Source organism: Lacerta agilis, chromosome 6 (assembly GCF_009819535.1).
Source record: "Lacerta agilis isolate rLacAgi1 chromosome 6, rLacAgi1.pri, whole genome shotgun sequence".
NCBI lineage: Eukaryota > Metazoa > Chordata > Lepidosauria > Squamata > Lacertidae > Lacerta > Lacerta agilis.
In genome coordinates, this window is record NC_046317.1 from 45,565,886 (window position 1) to 45,583,362 (window position 17,477).

Consider the following 17,477-nt stretch of genomic DNA (forward strand, 5'->3'; position numbering starts at 1 on the left):
GGGAATCTTGATGATTGGAATTGTTACTTGGACGTACTTAGTGCCTTTTTAGCTACATTATTAATTGGAGAATGGATTGATGAGCCCCATACACCAAACCTCTGAGCTGCTGATTCTTTTTAAGACACTTCTTTGTTTGCAACCAGATTTTTCAGTTTGTGCAGTAGGAAATGTTTCTCAAAAGAGCAGAACTTTAAGGGTCCTAACTTGGGATCAGTCTCTTTGAAAGATGTGAGAAAAGGGGCATTAAATGAAGTAATTATCGTTTTAGTGAAAATGTACACATATCTATGAAGTGTTCTAGCTGCTTGATTTCTTGTGTACACTGTTCTCTTCCATTCAGAATGTTTTACTTGTTTTATTTCTACACCTATCACCCATTCCCACCACCCTCCTGAGTAATACCCCTCCTCACACTCTCACTATATATAAGGGTCTGGTGACTTCTCTTTCAGTGTATCTGAAGAAGTGTGCATGCACAAGAAAGCTCATACCAAGAACAAACTTAGTTGGTCTCTAAGGTGCTACTGGAAGGAATTTTATTTATTTATTTTGTTTTTACTTGTTTTATATTTGTAATAGTTTGATCTGTTTTTATAAATGTTTACTGTATTATGTTGTTGTATCCTTTCCTAAGACCTTATGTTGAAAGGCAGGTAGGAAATCTTATAAATAAATATACATACACGTGTCAAATAAAAGACCTGTGCCATTGTGTTGATACTACTTAAATGGTTGTTTTGAGGCATTAAGCAAAGCTGATTAGTTATAAGGAAAATCTACAGACCTTTCCACAATCATTTGCTTGATGTAAATGCTCATGCCATATCCTTTGTCTTTGTAATGAAGCTCCCGCTTCATAAAACTACCGTAAGTCATATGGTTGTAGGTTTGAACAAGTGCCTGATGCCCAGCCTGGCCCATCCTCATTCATTGAAGTGTGACCTAATGTATCCCTAACACAATGCTAGCCATACATTTTCAGATTTAAGTCCACAGCAAAGTGAACTACTTCCATGTTTTCCCCCCATTGTACTATGTTCAGCTGTTCTTCTCAATTATCACACATGCATACAGTTTCCAGTTCAGAGCAAGGTCTTGGAGACCATGTTCAAAGTCCCTTGTATGTGTCTGCAGTTCCCAAGAAAAAATTACGACCTAAACAGTAGCAGATGGCATGATAGGTCATGGTGCTTACCTAACCTCCCAACAGCTGAGTTCTGCAGCTTACTGGGAGGATAGAGTGGAGGTTGGTGTGATGCAAATGCACCAAGGAGCCAACACAGCACTCCTGCTGGTGTTTGCACCACGCTAACCTTCTAACTACCTTGCCTCTCCTCTCTCCTTCCTAGTAAGCAGCAGCAACCCAGCTGTTGGGTGGTCAGGTGAGTACCATTGCCCCACCATGCAGTCTGCTACTGCACCTGAAGTGTCCTTGGAACCAGTTTGCTTCTCTTTGCGGGTCCTGTTGTTTGCCATGTGGCCTCTTCTCAACTGGAGGTTCTAAGCTTCTTTAGAAGAAGACTGCATAGATACATTTTGTTTATGACTGATTTGAAGGAATTTTCTTCCAAAACATATTGGCTAGCAATTTCCCAAGAAAGTGGAAGTTGTCTTTCTCTGTTTCATATATGGGCTATTAATTTTCTGCAGCTGTTTGCTTTACATGCACTTTTAATTAGCCAACTCTTTGATTGTGTCATCCTGTGCTCTAAGTATTGTGTGTGATGATTGGTGGGAGAGTGATTGCCCTACTTTGCAATAGGACAGAGGACACACTGCTTTTGGGTACCTTTCATTGAACTGAGTGTTGAATAAATTCAACAATGCACTGCATTATAGAAGGCAAAGGGAGAGAAAATGTGGATCGAGCCCCTGTCCAGATTAGAAATGTGATGGAGATGATAGGGGGCTGCTGTACTAGGATGCAAAGTTGTGGGGAGGGCTAGACAAGTAAATGGTGATGTTGTTTGCATCTTGAGCTCTTTTATTTTGGATAAATCAGTCTGGCTCCTGATTTTTTTTTCTTGCTGTCACATGGATTAGAATTACCATGTCACATGCTAAGCTGTTTTTGGAAGAACGGTGAAAAGGCTATGATTTCCATGAGTCTAGACACCTAGACTTGCTTTGCACCCATTTTTTACCAGTTTACCACAGAAAGTTAGATCATAGCTCTCACTCCCAGATAACACCACTGCTGGATTGGGTCCAAATTGTTCAGATATTGCAAATAGTTTGAACAGTAGATTATATTCTTAATAGGTCACTGGTAAAGAAAATGCAAGCATACTTGAAATGTGCAAGGATGTCTTTTGTAAATAGTATTGTCAACATCTTACAAGATTTGGGGAGAATGCAGATAACATGCACTCACAGTTGTGGGTGTGAATAAAGGTTTTCTGTTGAAAATGAAATGCCTGTTCCTTAGGCAAGTCAAAAGGCACACTGGACGTAAGATTCAGTTTGAAATGTCTTTGCAGCTGGGCTGTCTTATGAAGGGCTGAGTGCCAAACCCAGATACTCATTTTGTAGAGTGCTGAATCCTTCCTGTGCCTCATTTTTCCTCTGTGTCTGCCCCTATGATGGGGCTTTCACTAATAGCAAGGCTTGGTTTGCATTTGGTGGGGTTATGCTGCCTCCCAGAGCTGTTGAGAAAATATTGGACAATGCCTAATATTTGTGCAGGGGAACTTTCCTGATGGCATGTGCATGAACATATTAACTAACATCTCCATCTCTGGACAGGGGGCACAATCTCACACCTGGAAGAAGGAATGAAGGAACTGTGGCAGGCATGCAAATGTACAATAGTCACAAGTGTCCTTTGGAGAGAGTACTGTACCCAGGAAAATATCCCCTTAGCTAACCTGGAGGCTCTGCTACACCCTAGTAGGATTGTACAATGGATAAATGAGTTCATAAAATAAAGAGGTCCTGTTAAAATCTAATATTAATGGATATTATTAGTGTTTAATGAATATTAAATACTAATAATAATATAATTATTAGTGTTTACATGACAATAAAAATAGAATCAAGAGAGACCAGTGTTGTGCTTGCACTTCTCCACTCCCATGTGCAAGTGGAGAATGTAGGCCAGACCAGACTATTTCCCCTTTTATGTTTTTAAGCCTTTCCTGATACCACTGTGGGCTGGTAGCATTAATTTAAATAGGGTTCCAGGAAACATATAGAAATCTAGTATATTTTGAAAGTTGCAGTAAAATTGTGAGATCTGTTTCTCTAAAGCTGAAATTCCTTTTGTTATTAATGGCTGTGGGTGAAACTAAGCAAACTACAGGTACTGGGGTGTGCCTGTTCCTTTCTGTGCCTCCCTGCCCCTGTCCTTTTCTGAAGCCTGGATGGTGAATAGTTAGTTGGGTTATTTGACTCTGTCTCTCCTCCACTCACAGTACATGGGATTTCCTGTTATGGGATGTGTACCCGGAGAGAGTGCTTTCTTTTTACATCTCCCCCTTTCATCTGTCTTGCCCCTTAGATGGTCTGGGAAGCCCCAGTGGCAGCCGCTGTGAAGCCCTTTCCATCCTGCTTTAATAGAGGCTTTAACAGTCAGAAGAAGAACTTTCCTGTTTAAAGATTAAACGTTGTGTTTAAATATTAAACAGCCATGCTCCTGTCTCCTGATTGCTTGGCCGCTGCCAGCAGGCGGCTCAGAATTGCCCATTTTAATTAAAAACTTTATTTTCAAATACAATTCACTGGTCACACATCTCCGCGCGCAGCTCCTGCCTCCCCTCCCCTGTTTTCTACTCTGCGCAGACTGGGGCAGCATCCCCTTCTCAAGTGGCATGTTTTGCTTTCTGTCTCTCATTCTTAGCTCCTTCGTTTCCGTCTGCCTGTACCAAAGTGACAGCCTATGTGAGGCCCCAAGTGTGAGTGGCTTCGTCAAGGGCTGATCAATGCCCCTGGCACTTCCTTCCAAAACCCCAGGAAAAACAATTAAAACCCAATCGATCCTGCAGGCAGCTGTGAATATGCATAAGGGCACACTTGACCTTCAGTGCTCAGGCCACCTTCCATGCTGCCTCTTTAACAAGTTTGCTCAGGTATTCCTGCCGTTCTCAACGACCTTGATGAGCAAAGCAGAATGTGATGCAAAGAAAAGCCCAGTTGTGGTCCTGATCCTGATTTTGGGGCTCAGATGTAAGCCTTAGAAGACTGGCTCTTCCATATAAGCTGATAGACCTGGCGAATGTGAAGTGGGGCTGTATTGTACATGCTTTATCTCTATGAGGCTCCAGACCCAACGCCCAGCAATTCCTGTTACAGGACCTGGGGGAAAATCTTTACCTGGAGCCTCAGTGAGCTGCTATCAACAGGCTTTGACACCCTCTGGCGTCAGCCTGGATTTTGTTTAGGTGACAATTTCTGTTCATTAAGGTTCAGGGTCATTTAATGTGCTCATTTCTCAGGCCACATAAGTGTGTATATGCACACACGTGTGTGGGACACAACTGAACAAGGTGTTAGAATCCTGAGGTGGCAGAGTGTTCTTGCAGAATGTCAAGCCACAATTAGGAGATTCAGTTTTTGAATGCTCTCCCATGTGAACAAAAGCACCTCTTCATTTAACTACAGGAACTAGCACATCAGGGGAAACCACTTTTCCTCATTTGCTACTTTTCCGCTTGCAGGGAGGTTGTGCTTTTAAACGGATCACATTTTTGAATGCTCCCCTATCTACAGCTTAAAGTGGGACAGTCCATTTTACCTCTTCATTACTGCATTATTCTATGCAATGTAGAGATGAGGCTTCCATTTCAGATTAGCACAATTTCCCATGCATCATATTGATACCACTTCTTTTTTCATATGATGCAATTAGTCCAGCAAAGTATGGATGCACCCATGCCACAGGAGAGTGAGGCAATTTGCCTTTATGTGTAGGAAGAAGTATTATTATAACACATCTATATGATCATTTGTGAAGAACATACATGAAGGAAACATGCAGTGAAATAGACACTTGTATTCTTTATGGTGTATACATTTTGTGTGTGATATTTCATGCACAGAAGTATGAAGAACTATATAAGCAAAGTGTAATATGTGAAGTGCTTCTGAGTCTCAAATTCTTGGTAACTTTTGCACAGTACTTAGCAAGTGGAGCCTAATTTTGTGTCTGCTTCTTGGATGAGGCTGAGAGAGTTCTACCATTTCGCCTTCTTGTCTAAGCTTTCTGCCCCTTTGTTGTAGATTGCATTTTCCAGTGCATCTTCCACTAACTTGCTTGCACGACTTTCTCTTCTGGCACCTTCCAAATATAAGTTAAAGCCAGGAGGGGGCACCACTGTGCCTATTTAAAAACAGCTGAACTGCTTTTCCCTCCTGGTATTATGGTGGAACAGCTCCCCCCATCTAAATAATAAAAAAGAGAAGTTTCTTGCTGCATGGCAGGGGATGGAGGGATGAAGTACAGCTCAACAGAAGAGGAAGAAAACCAGAAGTTTAGTCTCCCTTGTGGGTAATAGACCAGATCCTGGGCCACAGTGATTTGAATGAGTAATAAAGATATCAGTGCGTATTTGTCAAAGGCGAAGGAAACCTCTCTATTGTGTACACAGGGATGTAATTTCAGTGAATTATGCATAGACTTAATTAGGAGTTTTAATTGCTAATCATCTCCCAATAGGATTAGCAGTGTTGTCTATTAATTACCTGTGGAGCCCCTGTGTTTTGCTAAGGCAGGAGTAACAAAGCAGCATAAATGGCTACATACGTGGCAATAAATTAACTACCCAAAACCCTGTGATGGAACTCCAGGGACATCTCAGCAGTGGCACTGATTGGTGGGGAGGGGCCTTAAATACACTGGCTTTGAAAGAGAGAGTTTGCTAGTCAGGAGAGCTGTAGGTGGTACAGCAGGAGTCTCCTAGCTCTGTATCTATGTGGCTATTGGGACTGTAAATGCTTTCTTTGGGGTGTTCACTCCTTGCTTCCCTTGCAGTGACTGCCTCATAAAGGATGCTTTTCCAAAAACTTCTGTGAGTAGAATACTTGAGTGCCAAAGCAGTCAGCTTTGCATGCCCTTAAAATGGGAATAAGATCATTAGAAATTATCTGCTGGATCAGACCAAGAGCCTATCAAAGTCAGCATCTTAGTGAGGATCTGCCCCACCCAGTAAGGGCTGACTTCTGTGTTTCTGACTCACTGCTGGGCTTATTTGTAAGGGGTCACCACTGGCGGCTAGTCATCAAAGGGATGACACCAAATGGAGGTTCGCCTTCAGGGGAGCCACTTGGAGGATGATAAATGGGCAAGGGTCACTTTAGCCATATTTAATAATTGTACTGAGACAGTTTTATTTTTTATTTTATTGTATTTGGGTAGTGTGTGTGTGTGTGTTAACTGGTCAGTAGTCCAGATGATATTAATAGTGACCTTCCAGAGGACTCTGGGAAGTCCTCTAGAAGTCATGAGTCTTCCCACACTGTATGCCTTCCAAGGTATCCTACCTCTAACATTGAGATTCCACTTAGCTACCATGACGAATCGCTTTTGATAGACCTGTTCTCCCACTGAATTTGTCTAGTCCTTTTTAAAAGCCATGTAAGGTAGTGGTCATTGCTACATACCATGGCAGTAAATTGCCTAAGTTAGTTTTGTTTTAGGTGAAATAGTACTTCGTTTTGTCTGCTCTGAATCTACTGCTGATCAATTTCATTTGGCAACCCTGAGTCCTAATATTAAGAGAGAAAGAGAAAAATCTCTATCCATCCTCTCTGTGTCATTAGTAATCTTATAAAGCTCCTATCATGGCTCCCTTTAGTTGTCCTTTTTCTGAACTAAAAAGCTCCAATGGCTTTACTAATAGAGAATGTGCTCCAGCACTTGATCATTTTCGTTGCAGTTTTTTCTGTGTTTTTCAGATGGGATGTACAGAACTCTACACATTGGAGAGTTACAGGACCTACTGTGGCTATAGAGACCAATAAGGGAGAGACATGTTTTACTGCAGCTGGGGCAGATGAAGGCTTCAACCATGGCATTTCTTCTCTCTGTGCTCATCCCAGCAGTCATTCCTCCTCTGGTCACTGCTGTGGATATGCAACCTGACGGATTGCTTCCAAGCACTGTGGTCATCTGTAAGGAATTGCCACATGGTGGGGTTAATGTTGCTAGCTTTCATGTCACATTTGCAGACATCTTTATAATGTAATGGTGGTCTGCCACCAGGCCTAGTGCCCAAAGCCAGCTCCCCATAGAGCACATCAAGCTCTGTCACTGCTTGTCAGAGGGCAGAATTGTATGCTAAGGCTTGTTCTTCTGTGTGTTCAACAGTCCTAGGCTAAGAAATCTTAAGTTCCCAGATATGGACCCCTTTTGTAAGGAAATCAGTGTTACCAGAAGATTTGAGGATACCAAATGTAAGGAGGTTGATTTTAATGATGTTGCACTGTTTGTTCGCTTTTATTTTGATCTAAAGCTTCTCTGAAAGCTTAGAAAAAGCTAATAGAAGAAAATGAAATACAGTACATACTATGCTGAAAGATATCTGAAAGCAAATATTAAATGAAATTAGTCCCTCTGTGTCCCTCTTAGAAAAATGTAGTTTTCTGCATACCAGAAGGGTGGATATTGTCAGTATTTGGGCACCAGCAGATAGAGGAGCATTTTAAACTAGTGTGAGACGGTTTTGTATTAGATGAAGATTCCCCAGTGAGTAATTTTCAAACACTTAACAGTATAATAGGTATGGTTTCCCCCACAAGCTGACCCAGTAAATACTATAGTGATTACAGGAGCAAAGTTGGGCTTGATTCCCCCCTTCCAGTGTAATAGCCCTCAGACACTACCGTGGCTGTTATCTTCTCCAAGTTGTGGTTAGCCAGGTAAGGAAAAAGATAGCTGCTAACTCTGTTAAGAGCCCTGTTCTGCCTATTTCTGGGGTAGCTGAGATAAAGTGGACCTGGCGGTGTTATATTCTGTGGATTGACATGATCCTGTCTGGGAACAATGGCTCACATGGCAGCCCAGCACTTAAGTATGGCTAAGCCTTGCACCATTAATATCTCACAATGACACAGCTTCTGTAATACCTTGTGATGGAGAAGTTATGCTGCTGTCAGATCATAATTATTGTGGTGTTTTAAGGCCCTGAGGCTTTGTGCAGCTGCTAATGCACTTTTCCACTTGCATGCTTAAATTTGCTCATTTCCTTTCTACCTTGTCCCTCTGTGAACTAGTCTAGGATCCTCTTCCATCAAGTTTGTTCTAGTAAGGTGTTCCCCTTGCTCCAGATAAACCCTGGGTATTCAAGCGTCTGCTCATGAACAAGTAATCCTGTATAATTATAGTAGGGCTAGCTGAAATCAGGGCCGTCTTAAGCCTATCTGGCGCTGTGGTGCAGGGATCTCTCCGGCGCCCCCACGCCCCCCATCCTTCCCCCGCCCCGCGCCCTACTCCAGTCCTGCGCAGCGGCAGGCTGGAGAAGTGTCCAGAGGAGCGGCAGCCGCCAGGGATCATGCCCCGCTTGGGACCCCTTGGGTTCCTTCCCGTCGCCCCGCACCCTACTCCAGTCCTGCGCAGCGGCAGGCTGGAGAAGCGCTCAAAGGAGCGGCGGCTGCTGGAGATCGTCGTGCCTAGCCCGGGACCCCTCAGTCAGGCTCTTTCCCGGCTGCCCCGTGCCCTACTCCAGTCCTGCGCAGCGGCAGGCTGGAGAAGCGCCCCGACGGCCAATTGCGGCGCTGAGAGGAGGGGCGGCCGCCGGGGATCACGCCCGCCTCCCAGGCGCACACCAGCCGCAGAGGGGTAGACAGAGGGAGGGAGGGGTGCTCACTGCGCGCCCGGCTCGCCGCCACCGATCGCCTCCTCCTGCCTTCAGCCTTCTCCCTGGTGGCGGGCGAGCGGGGGATAAGGGGCGTGGCGCTGGAGCGGCGCGGGGCTCTGCGCGCCCTTCCAGTGCTCCCGGGATGGGAGGCGAGGGCGGTCAGCTCGCAGCCCGCCCGGGAGTGGCATGGGCGGCAGAGGCTGTGCTGCCGGCGCGCGAGCACCCAGCCACCAGCCCGCCTGTGGGGGCGGGTTGGGGAGGGGGGCGCCCGGTATGCCGGCGGGCTCGCGGGGGCGCCCCTGGGGGGCCCGGCGCCCTGGCGCGCCGCGCCACTAGCCCCTATGGGTGAGACGGCTCTGGCTGAAATGTAGCCTGGGAGCAGCACATGGTTCCCAAGCTATTCAAGTATAGCACCTGGATGTGATGTGAACAGTGAATGCCTTGCCTTGTGGTCTAATATGTGCTAGAAGTGCTGTTGACAATCGCTGCATGATGAGACGGAGTGAGTTGGAAAGAGCAGATGGCAAACAGCAGTGTTATCTCCTGGGCCTCAAAGAAGGTACTCTTAGAATCTCAGTTCAGGAATGAAGGAAGGAACAGTGGCTGCCAAGAGTCAGTTACCCAAACTAAACTGCACCCGTACTCTTGCACAAGCTGGGTGAGAGTGAAAATAGACTAAACAGAGCTCTACTCACAAGTTCCTATGCTGGACCCTTCTTTCCAAAAGAACATTGTCCCTGTCATCTATTAATTGGAAACTTTGCCTTAATGTATACCTGGAAAAATGCCAGGAGCACTTGGTTTAAACCTTATTTTCTTTAACAGTATTTAGCTGAGAACATGATCAGTTTCCTCATCCAACTGCTTAGATTCATATTATAGCACTAAGCATTGTTTATTTTTAGGCATAATTAAACTTAGAGTAGCTGAGTCAAGTAGAATATCTTAATAACAAAAACCTGCAATCCTTAAACTTGCTTAAGGGATTAAAACAAATAGAAAAATAACTGTTGCTTAACTAATGCATTCAAATGTCTCCTTAAATACGTTAAGCTCAAGGCAGAGTGCAGGAAAAAATAATGACTGATGACGAGTTCCATAGTTTATTGTTCTTACTATGTTTCTATCCCACCCTTCTTCAAAGTGGTTACAGTGCATAGTATGGAGTGGTCTCCCAATTTAGCTGTTGAAATGGAAATCCACATAGCATCTTTGGATAATTCTTGTAGACTGCAATACAAAAGTAATCAGGTTAGGACAGAGCTGCAAGTCCCTAAACATTATGGCTAGAGATCAAACATATAGGAGCATCAGAGAGTGCGCAAAATTTCCTCAGCCTGGTGCCCTTCAAATATACTGGACTGCAGCTCCCATAATCCCTGACTATTGGTCATGCTTGATGGGGCTGGTGGGAGTTGCAGTCCATAACATTTGGAGGGTTGAGAAAGGCTGGCTTTAGAGGCTCCAGGGCAGAATCCCTTTGTATTGGTAGAACATCAATTACATTGTTTAGTCAGAAACTTTTGTGGGTGCCTTTGGGTTCTAGGACTAACATTGTCATAGTTGGTTTGGGAGTCAAAAGCTTGTTCTCATTACTGGAAAACAAATAATTGGGGTTTCTTCTAGGTAGCTTCCACCAGCAGGCAAATTCTCTCTCCCAGCTCCCCACCCAGTTTAATAATGGACTTTAGAACCTACTATTTTGATTAGTAAAATTTCACATGGTTGTAAATTAATAAGAAAAAGGCTTTCATCTGTCTCTGGAGCAGAAGGAACAAGATAACACAGGAGGTATGTCAGATAGACTCTGAGGTTTAATTTTAAAATGTGTGTTGCCCTCATGGTGCAGAGAAAAATCTGAAAAGATGCAAGAGTGACTGATAAAGATTTCAGAGGGTTCTGAGAGGGATACTCAGTGCAGCTTAGGGGAATGTCATATTTATTCTTTGCATACCTCGTCACCTGCTTTATTCATTTGTGTTTTTTTTCCTGTGACTGTTGCTTGGCATTATATTTTTCCACTTTCCTGTTGGCGTCTGCTAAGGCTGTAGTACTTTAATCAGTGTGGGTGGCACAGTTCTGAATGAGTTATTAGCAATGTTGCTGATGGTAAATGGTGTTTATGTACAACAAATCAAATCTGATTGATTTATTAGTGGAAATGGTCAATGAAAATTTGCTTAATTCAATTTTCAACATTATGTTTGCAGAAAATGTGGAGAACTTGGCATTTTGTGTTGTGGGACCTGGGATAAACTAAGACAGCAAGTCAACAATATCTTTATTAAAACAGATTTAAGTTGAGAGAGATAGGAGAAGGAAAACTTGAGATAAGAGAGTGAGAATTTGTATTTGCAGAATTATGTGGAGATGGAAAGCCCAAAGTAAAAGCACTGGGTAGATCATATTGTGTGTTCTGTCTGAGTAATCAGCCAAATATCAGCAAGGGAGGGCTTAAAGGTACTATGTAACTTTTTACAATGCTTCAGTAGGGTTTTGCCTTGTGATACTGAGCCATCCTCTTGTACAATTATCTTAAATGTCTTTTTCCTCTTTCTTTTACAGGCATACAGCTTTGCCATGGGGAGCTGGCCAAAGAATGGACTCTTAGACATGAACAAAGGCCTGAACCTACAGCACATAGGAAGGCCTCACAGTGGGATAGGTCAGTAACATGACTTCCTTCTCTCACTCCAGTCCAGATGTATTTTTCTCTGTTTGTGGAATAGTGTATAGTGGCAGGCTCAGCTGCAGTTCCCAAGGAGGTGTGGCTCTCTTATCTGTGGAAACCAGCTTATCTCTATCTTTGGTGTGGCAAGAACTTGAGCACATACCGGGTAGGTTTAGGACTGCCACTGCCTCTGGAATACAAAAGGATGCTGGATCCAGAAGGAGCTGATAGTGGAGAAATAAGCATGCTCCACTTCAATATCGTTTATCTTTCATCAGTCTAGCATCCAGATCCATTACCTCTATATATGTTTCTAAGACATTTGACACTTGCTGCTGCATTTGAGTGGCAACGGTGAACATGATGCCTCAGAAATGCAATGCCTTTGTCTTACTTCCCCCATACTGGGGCTTTGCCAGATCATCATGGTAGGGTCCTTCCTGAGGTCATGCCAAACCACCCCTCACTTGGCCCCTGATTTTAGAATCCATTTTTCTATTCAAGTGTGGGTGTTTTAGCCATGATCATCCCACCCTCTGGATCCAACAAGTTTTGGAGAGCTGGCTGTTTGTTAGTCCTGCTAGCACCAGATAGCAGTCCTGCTAGCACAGCTATGAGAGTATATACTGTACTTCTCTACAGCTTGTGCCCAAAAGTCCTAAAATCTCTAATGTGACAGTCCTAGCCGGTATGGGCCAATATATATCTGTGTGCTTGCTTGTCCTGTGTGCTGGAGAATTACCATAGGGTTTGTTCTTTAGGGACCTGTGTGCTGTGCCAGTCCAGGAAAATATGAAAAGCTCTCAGATTGAGGGATATTGATGCAACCTGTTCATTGTTTCCTGTTCTTTATGTAAAACCCTTCAAATGTCTGACCTTTTAATCCGACTAGTTGCATTTCTCCTTTCCTTTGCCCCTGCCTAGGCGTGTCCACATCTGTCTGCTTCTTGCTGTTGTGCATTTACATTTCCTAGGGTGAGAGACTTATGTGAGAAAGTTACCCACCACCCGAGCCTGGAGGAGGCTGTTTAATATTGTTTCAAGATCCTAACCACTAAACTACCAAATCAATATGAGTTAAGGAGATGAATTATTTAAAGCTTACCAGCTTTTAATTAGCAAGCTCCTTTTGAACTATGGATCTGGTTGCTTCATTGATAGGATGTAGCATTGAAATTTTGCTTCTGTGCCTGAGTGTAAATTCATTTCAGCAATATATGTATGCTGTAGGAAAAGCCCACAAATTGGGTTGGAGCGGGAGCCTGATGCAAAACCTGTTTCACGTTGTTGCTAGGGACCCCTTAGAACCATTCATCTCCTCTCTGTGTTTTATAGGAGTGTTTATAGTGTCTCCTCTTACCACACTAAAGCAACAAACATCCCTAGAATATAATCTGTCACTTCCTTTAATTACCTTGTACATTTATCGGACTGTCATTAGTTGGCTTTGCCCTGCTGGATAGCAGTGCACAATAGTGGTTTATTTTCCCCAATCTTCTTGACTGACTTTTCTTTCCAGGGGCTCTTGCTTCTTCATTTCAGTTAAACAGCCTTGAGGTGGGAGCACATGCTGCTACTGCTGCTGCTTTTGGTGTGATGCACTTGCATGCCATCTGAGGTTGTAGCACTGAGGTTAAACACTGCGCCATATCTGCTCTGAGCCCAGCAGTTAGCCCTTGAGTAAGGTTGTCGAGCCTGACTTCTCATTTTAACAAGGGAAGTTTTTCTTCACACTGTAGTATTGTGCCAAGTATGTCTCCCTACTCTCCCAAACATGCTCCATTTTGCAAACAATGGTAAAGCAGCTTTCCGAGTTGTGATTCGTTCAAGCTTGTCGTGGCTCTTTTACAATTTGTATAGACCCTAACAATGTGTGTCAGTGTAGTTTTAAAATTAATAAATATTTTCCATTACTGGAAGACAGTAATGCCCCCCCGGACCTATTCAGTAACCATTGTGCATTTATGTAGAAAAAATATTCCTAATATATTTGATTTCCGAATGCTTGACAGTGACTTTTACTTGCCAAGTATTACTTGCCATAAACGGTGTAATGTCATGTAAGTTCGGTCTAGAACATTTTAGTTCAAAAGCAAGCACTTCAGTTGGGGAGGCCAGGAGCCCCGATAGGGTGCAGAAATAGTGAAAGAGGAGTTGACTGGCAGGTAGAGTAGTCTCACTAGAGATGAAGCAAACTTCAAACCAGATATTCTGATGAGATTCAGCTCTGTTGTTCTTTTTCATCAGATCAAGGAGCAGCAGCACATTCTGGGCTGGATGAATGCTAGACTGAATCTAGACAACAGGTGTGATGGTTGGCAGTCTGTTGTAGGGGAGGATCACATGTTCTGGATGCAATCTCTCACTTTCTTTCTCTGATACAGTGGCTGAGGGAGCCTGGGAGATATACCTGTCCTCACTCTGCTCCGTTCTTCGGTAACCTCCCAGATAAAGTATTATAATGTGCAGTCTACACAGGACTGTCCTTGACAATTATTTGGAAACGCTTATCAGGCACAGAATTGTGTGGTGAGCTTTCTCAGAAATGGGCACAGAGAATATATTAAGGCAATTCTTCCTCAGTTTCTTGGCTGCAAATTATCTTTCAGGCCTGATTTAAAGTGGTGGCTATAAAAGCCCAAATGGTTTGTGCCTAGCATATCTTGTGGAGCAGCTTCTCCCATACAAATCACCTCAAGCTTTATCGCTTCTGGCTGTGCATGGTTTACTCAGCATCCCTGTAGTGGCATGGAGTTCCTTTGCTTTCCCTTCCTGTGGTAAAGGGTCGAAGAAGGACCCTGCAGTTATAGTTGTATGCTGGTCTCTAGGCTGAGTTGCTATGAAGTAGCAGTTTTGTTTGTTTTTGCTTTACACACCCTACAATAGAGTGGGCTGAGATCTGAGGGAGCCTCTTCGCCTTCATTGTTCAGCAAGTGCTGAACACTAGTTAGACAACTCTGTGGATGATTTTTCAAGGACTATCTGTTTTCCTTCCTTTCTGTCTATACTACTTGACTTCCTTCCCAACAAACCCCTGCTTAGTGCATATGCAGTAGCCTAATTTACTCATTGCAGCATGAATCAAAAAGCTAGCACCCATGAACTGACTATGAGGCTGTTTGGAGTGTGTGAAGGAATTGAGAACTGCATGTGTGCACACATACCTGTATACCCTAGCATGCAGAGCAATTTTGGAAATCGAATGTAGATGCTTTATAAGCTGACCAACCAAAGCATGTAGTGCAAATGGCAGCCTGATTACACTGCCCTGGCTATGCACAGGCCATCTCCCTTAACTCACGAAAGCCTCATGGGAAAGCCTACCTATTTGAAAGGGTCAACCACCAATATGGTGTGAAGTGCAGGTGATGCATCTGTATCTTCCTGGCTTCCCCTCTTTCTTTTCATTTACTGATTGGAAATCTAGGGAGGTTAGGGTGTTATATTGTTCCTGATCCTGAGCATTAATTAGGCCTGCAGAAGAAGAAGAGGGATTGCGTGTTTTTAACAGGGAGGTTAATGGGATGCTCACAGAGTAGACAGTTTTAATGAGCTTCAACTTGCTGTGCAGTGAGTTTACTCTTTGTGTTAAAAGGGTCATCCTGCAGTAGCTTGATGTGGATTGTCTCCTGGCCCCCAGTGTCAGAGGGGAGCATCTGTCATAGTCCAGGCAGGGCGCATTCACTTAGTGACAAGATTCTAATTAACTCCCACCAAGCTGGCCACCCGCCTGCCCCATGGGGAGCTGCCATGTTGCAGCCTCTTATCTTTACAAACTCCTCATTCTGTATATAGAGTTTGTGTTTGGAGAGAAACAGGCATGCTTTCATGTCTAATGTAAAAGGACAGGTATGATTGTGCATGTGTGGGTATGTTCATGCACTTGCTGTGTGTGCCAGCAAGCTGGGGCTGTTTACTGTAGGAATGACATATCTTGTCATGCAATGTTCTTTGTTCTGGAAGCTAGTACGTTGGGCTGCCCTTTGGTAGTCCATAACAACCTCTTAGAAATCTAGTTCCTTAGTGCATTTAGTCCAATGCCCTCCTTGATTCTGAAAATCCTGAGCTTAAACCACCCTCCAACAGGTTGCAGTCCAACCTCTGCTTGAAGATCTTATGAATAATTAGCTGCATTGTTGAACTGCTCACAGATTGTAAAGTTGTAAGGGACCTTGAGGGTCATCTAGTCCAACGCCTGCAATGATCTCAACTAGATCATCCATGACAGATGGCCATCCAACGTCTGCTAAGAAACATCCAGTGAAGGAGAGCCCACCACCTCTCATAGGTGTCCATTCCACTGCCAAACAGCTCTTACTGTCTCAAAGTTATTCTTGATGTTTAGTCAGAATCTCCTTTATTGTAACTTGAAGCCATTGGTTTGGGACCTAGCCTCTGGAGCAGGAGAATGTGACAGCCCATTAGATATTTGAAGATTGCTATTATGCCTTCTCACAACCTCCACTCAACTGCTTTGATCAGTGGAATTGTCACTACTACAGCTACCACATAATGCCTCTTCCACATTTGTAAGAACTCTAATCATTTAGTTTGGCAACAGCTGCACTTCGGAACTCCCTGCCTATTGAGATCAAGCAGGTGCCTTCACCATATTCTTTTTGGTATAAAAAAATTGTTGTTTATACAAGCCTGCCCATATGCTTAGAAAGTTGGAGTAATTAAATCTGTTTTAGTATTTTCATTTTTGTATGTTTTTAAAGTATGGTTGTGAATTTTCTCAGTTTTATTGTTTTATCTGTTTGTAAACTGCTTGGAGTGGTTTTTTTTTCAATCAGTAAAGGTAAAGGGACCCCTGACCATTAGGTCCAGTTGCAGACGACTCTGGGGTTGCGGTGCTCATCTTGCTTTATTGGCCGAGGGAGCCGGCATACAGCTTCTGGGTCATGTGGCCAGCATGACTAAGCCGCTTCCAGCGACCAACGGAAACGCCGTTTACCTTCCCGCCGGAGCATTGCCTATTTATCTACTTGCACTTTGACATGCTTTCGAACTGCTAGGTAGGCAGGAGCTGGGACCGAACAACGGGAGCTCACCCCGTTGCGGGGATTCGGACCGCCGACCTTCTGATCAACAAGCCCTAGGCTCTGTGGTTTAACCCACAGCACCACTCGCGTATCAAGCCGTGTATAAATTGTAATAAATAAATAAACAGCGGAGTTTTCCCCTCAGCAGATACCAAGGTACCCCATTATTACTAATTTCTCCTTTCCTGAAACATCTGTAATGTGTTACTCATCACATTGGTGTGGAGTCTGTAGCAGACTTCATCACTGTATTATTTTTGCTAATTTCCCAATTCATTCTACCCATATAATCTCCATAGACCCACCGTGTTCACTTTCTTGCTTTTCTGTACAGGTGCAGACACACACTGCTACTCCCCCTCCCTTTTGGTTGTGTCAGTACTCTTTTAACAAGCTGTATCTTTCAGTTGCTACATCTCAGTCATGGGAGCCATCCCACTAAGTCCCATAAATACCTATTGTCGTAGTTCCCTTGCTTTACAAGCAGTTCAAGCTCATCTTGTTTATTTCCTACCACTGCTGTGTGCAGTAGTGTATAGACATAAAAAACCTTAAATAATATGCTACAATGTGTCTCCTGCTGTTTTATTGTGTGTTTTGCTATACACCCACATCGGCCATCTCCCCCTGCAGTTTCTCCTATAATATCTAAATCTCTTTCTCTGATGCTTACCTTTATATTGAAGATTTGCAGCTGTCCCTTCATCAGTAGTGGTACCAGGATGGGGACTTAACTTCAGGCTTTAGTTTAAAACCTTCCTGATCAGGTTCACCTGCTACTTTCCAATAGTCCTTTACTGAGAAAAATTAAGCTGGTGGCCCTAAAAACCAACCTTTCTTCTCAACAGCATTTGCACTGCTAGTTATTCACCCGGTGTATTCATCCCTCCACCCCCCCCCACTCTTTGTGTCCTCTACCTTTTGCAGCCAAAATAATATTTTTTTGCCCAAGAACCAATTCCTTCC

At 43.7% G+C, this 17,477-nt stretch overlaps 1 protein-coding gene across 2 annotated transcripts in view; it reads left to right on the forward strand.

The window, feature by feature from the left end:
- ERI3 (ERI1 exoribonuclease family member 3) overlaps positions 1 to 17,477 on the forward strand; it is a 189,352-nt gene that overhangs the window by 111,124 nt on the left and 60,751 nt on the right. For both annotated transcript variants that reach the window (XM_033152328.1, XM_033152329.1), the window contains one exon: positions 11,361 to 11,460. In XM_033152328.1, the coding sequence (XP_033008219.1) occupies positions 11,361 to 11,460 (100 nt within the window). The remainder of the gene's footprint in view (positions 1 to 11,360; positions 11,461 to 17,477) is intronic.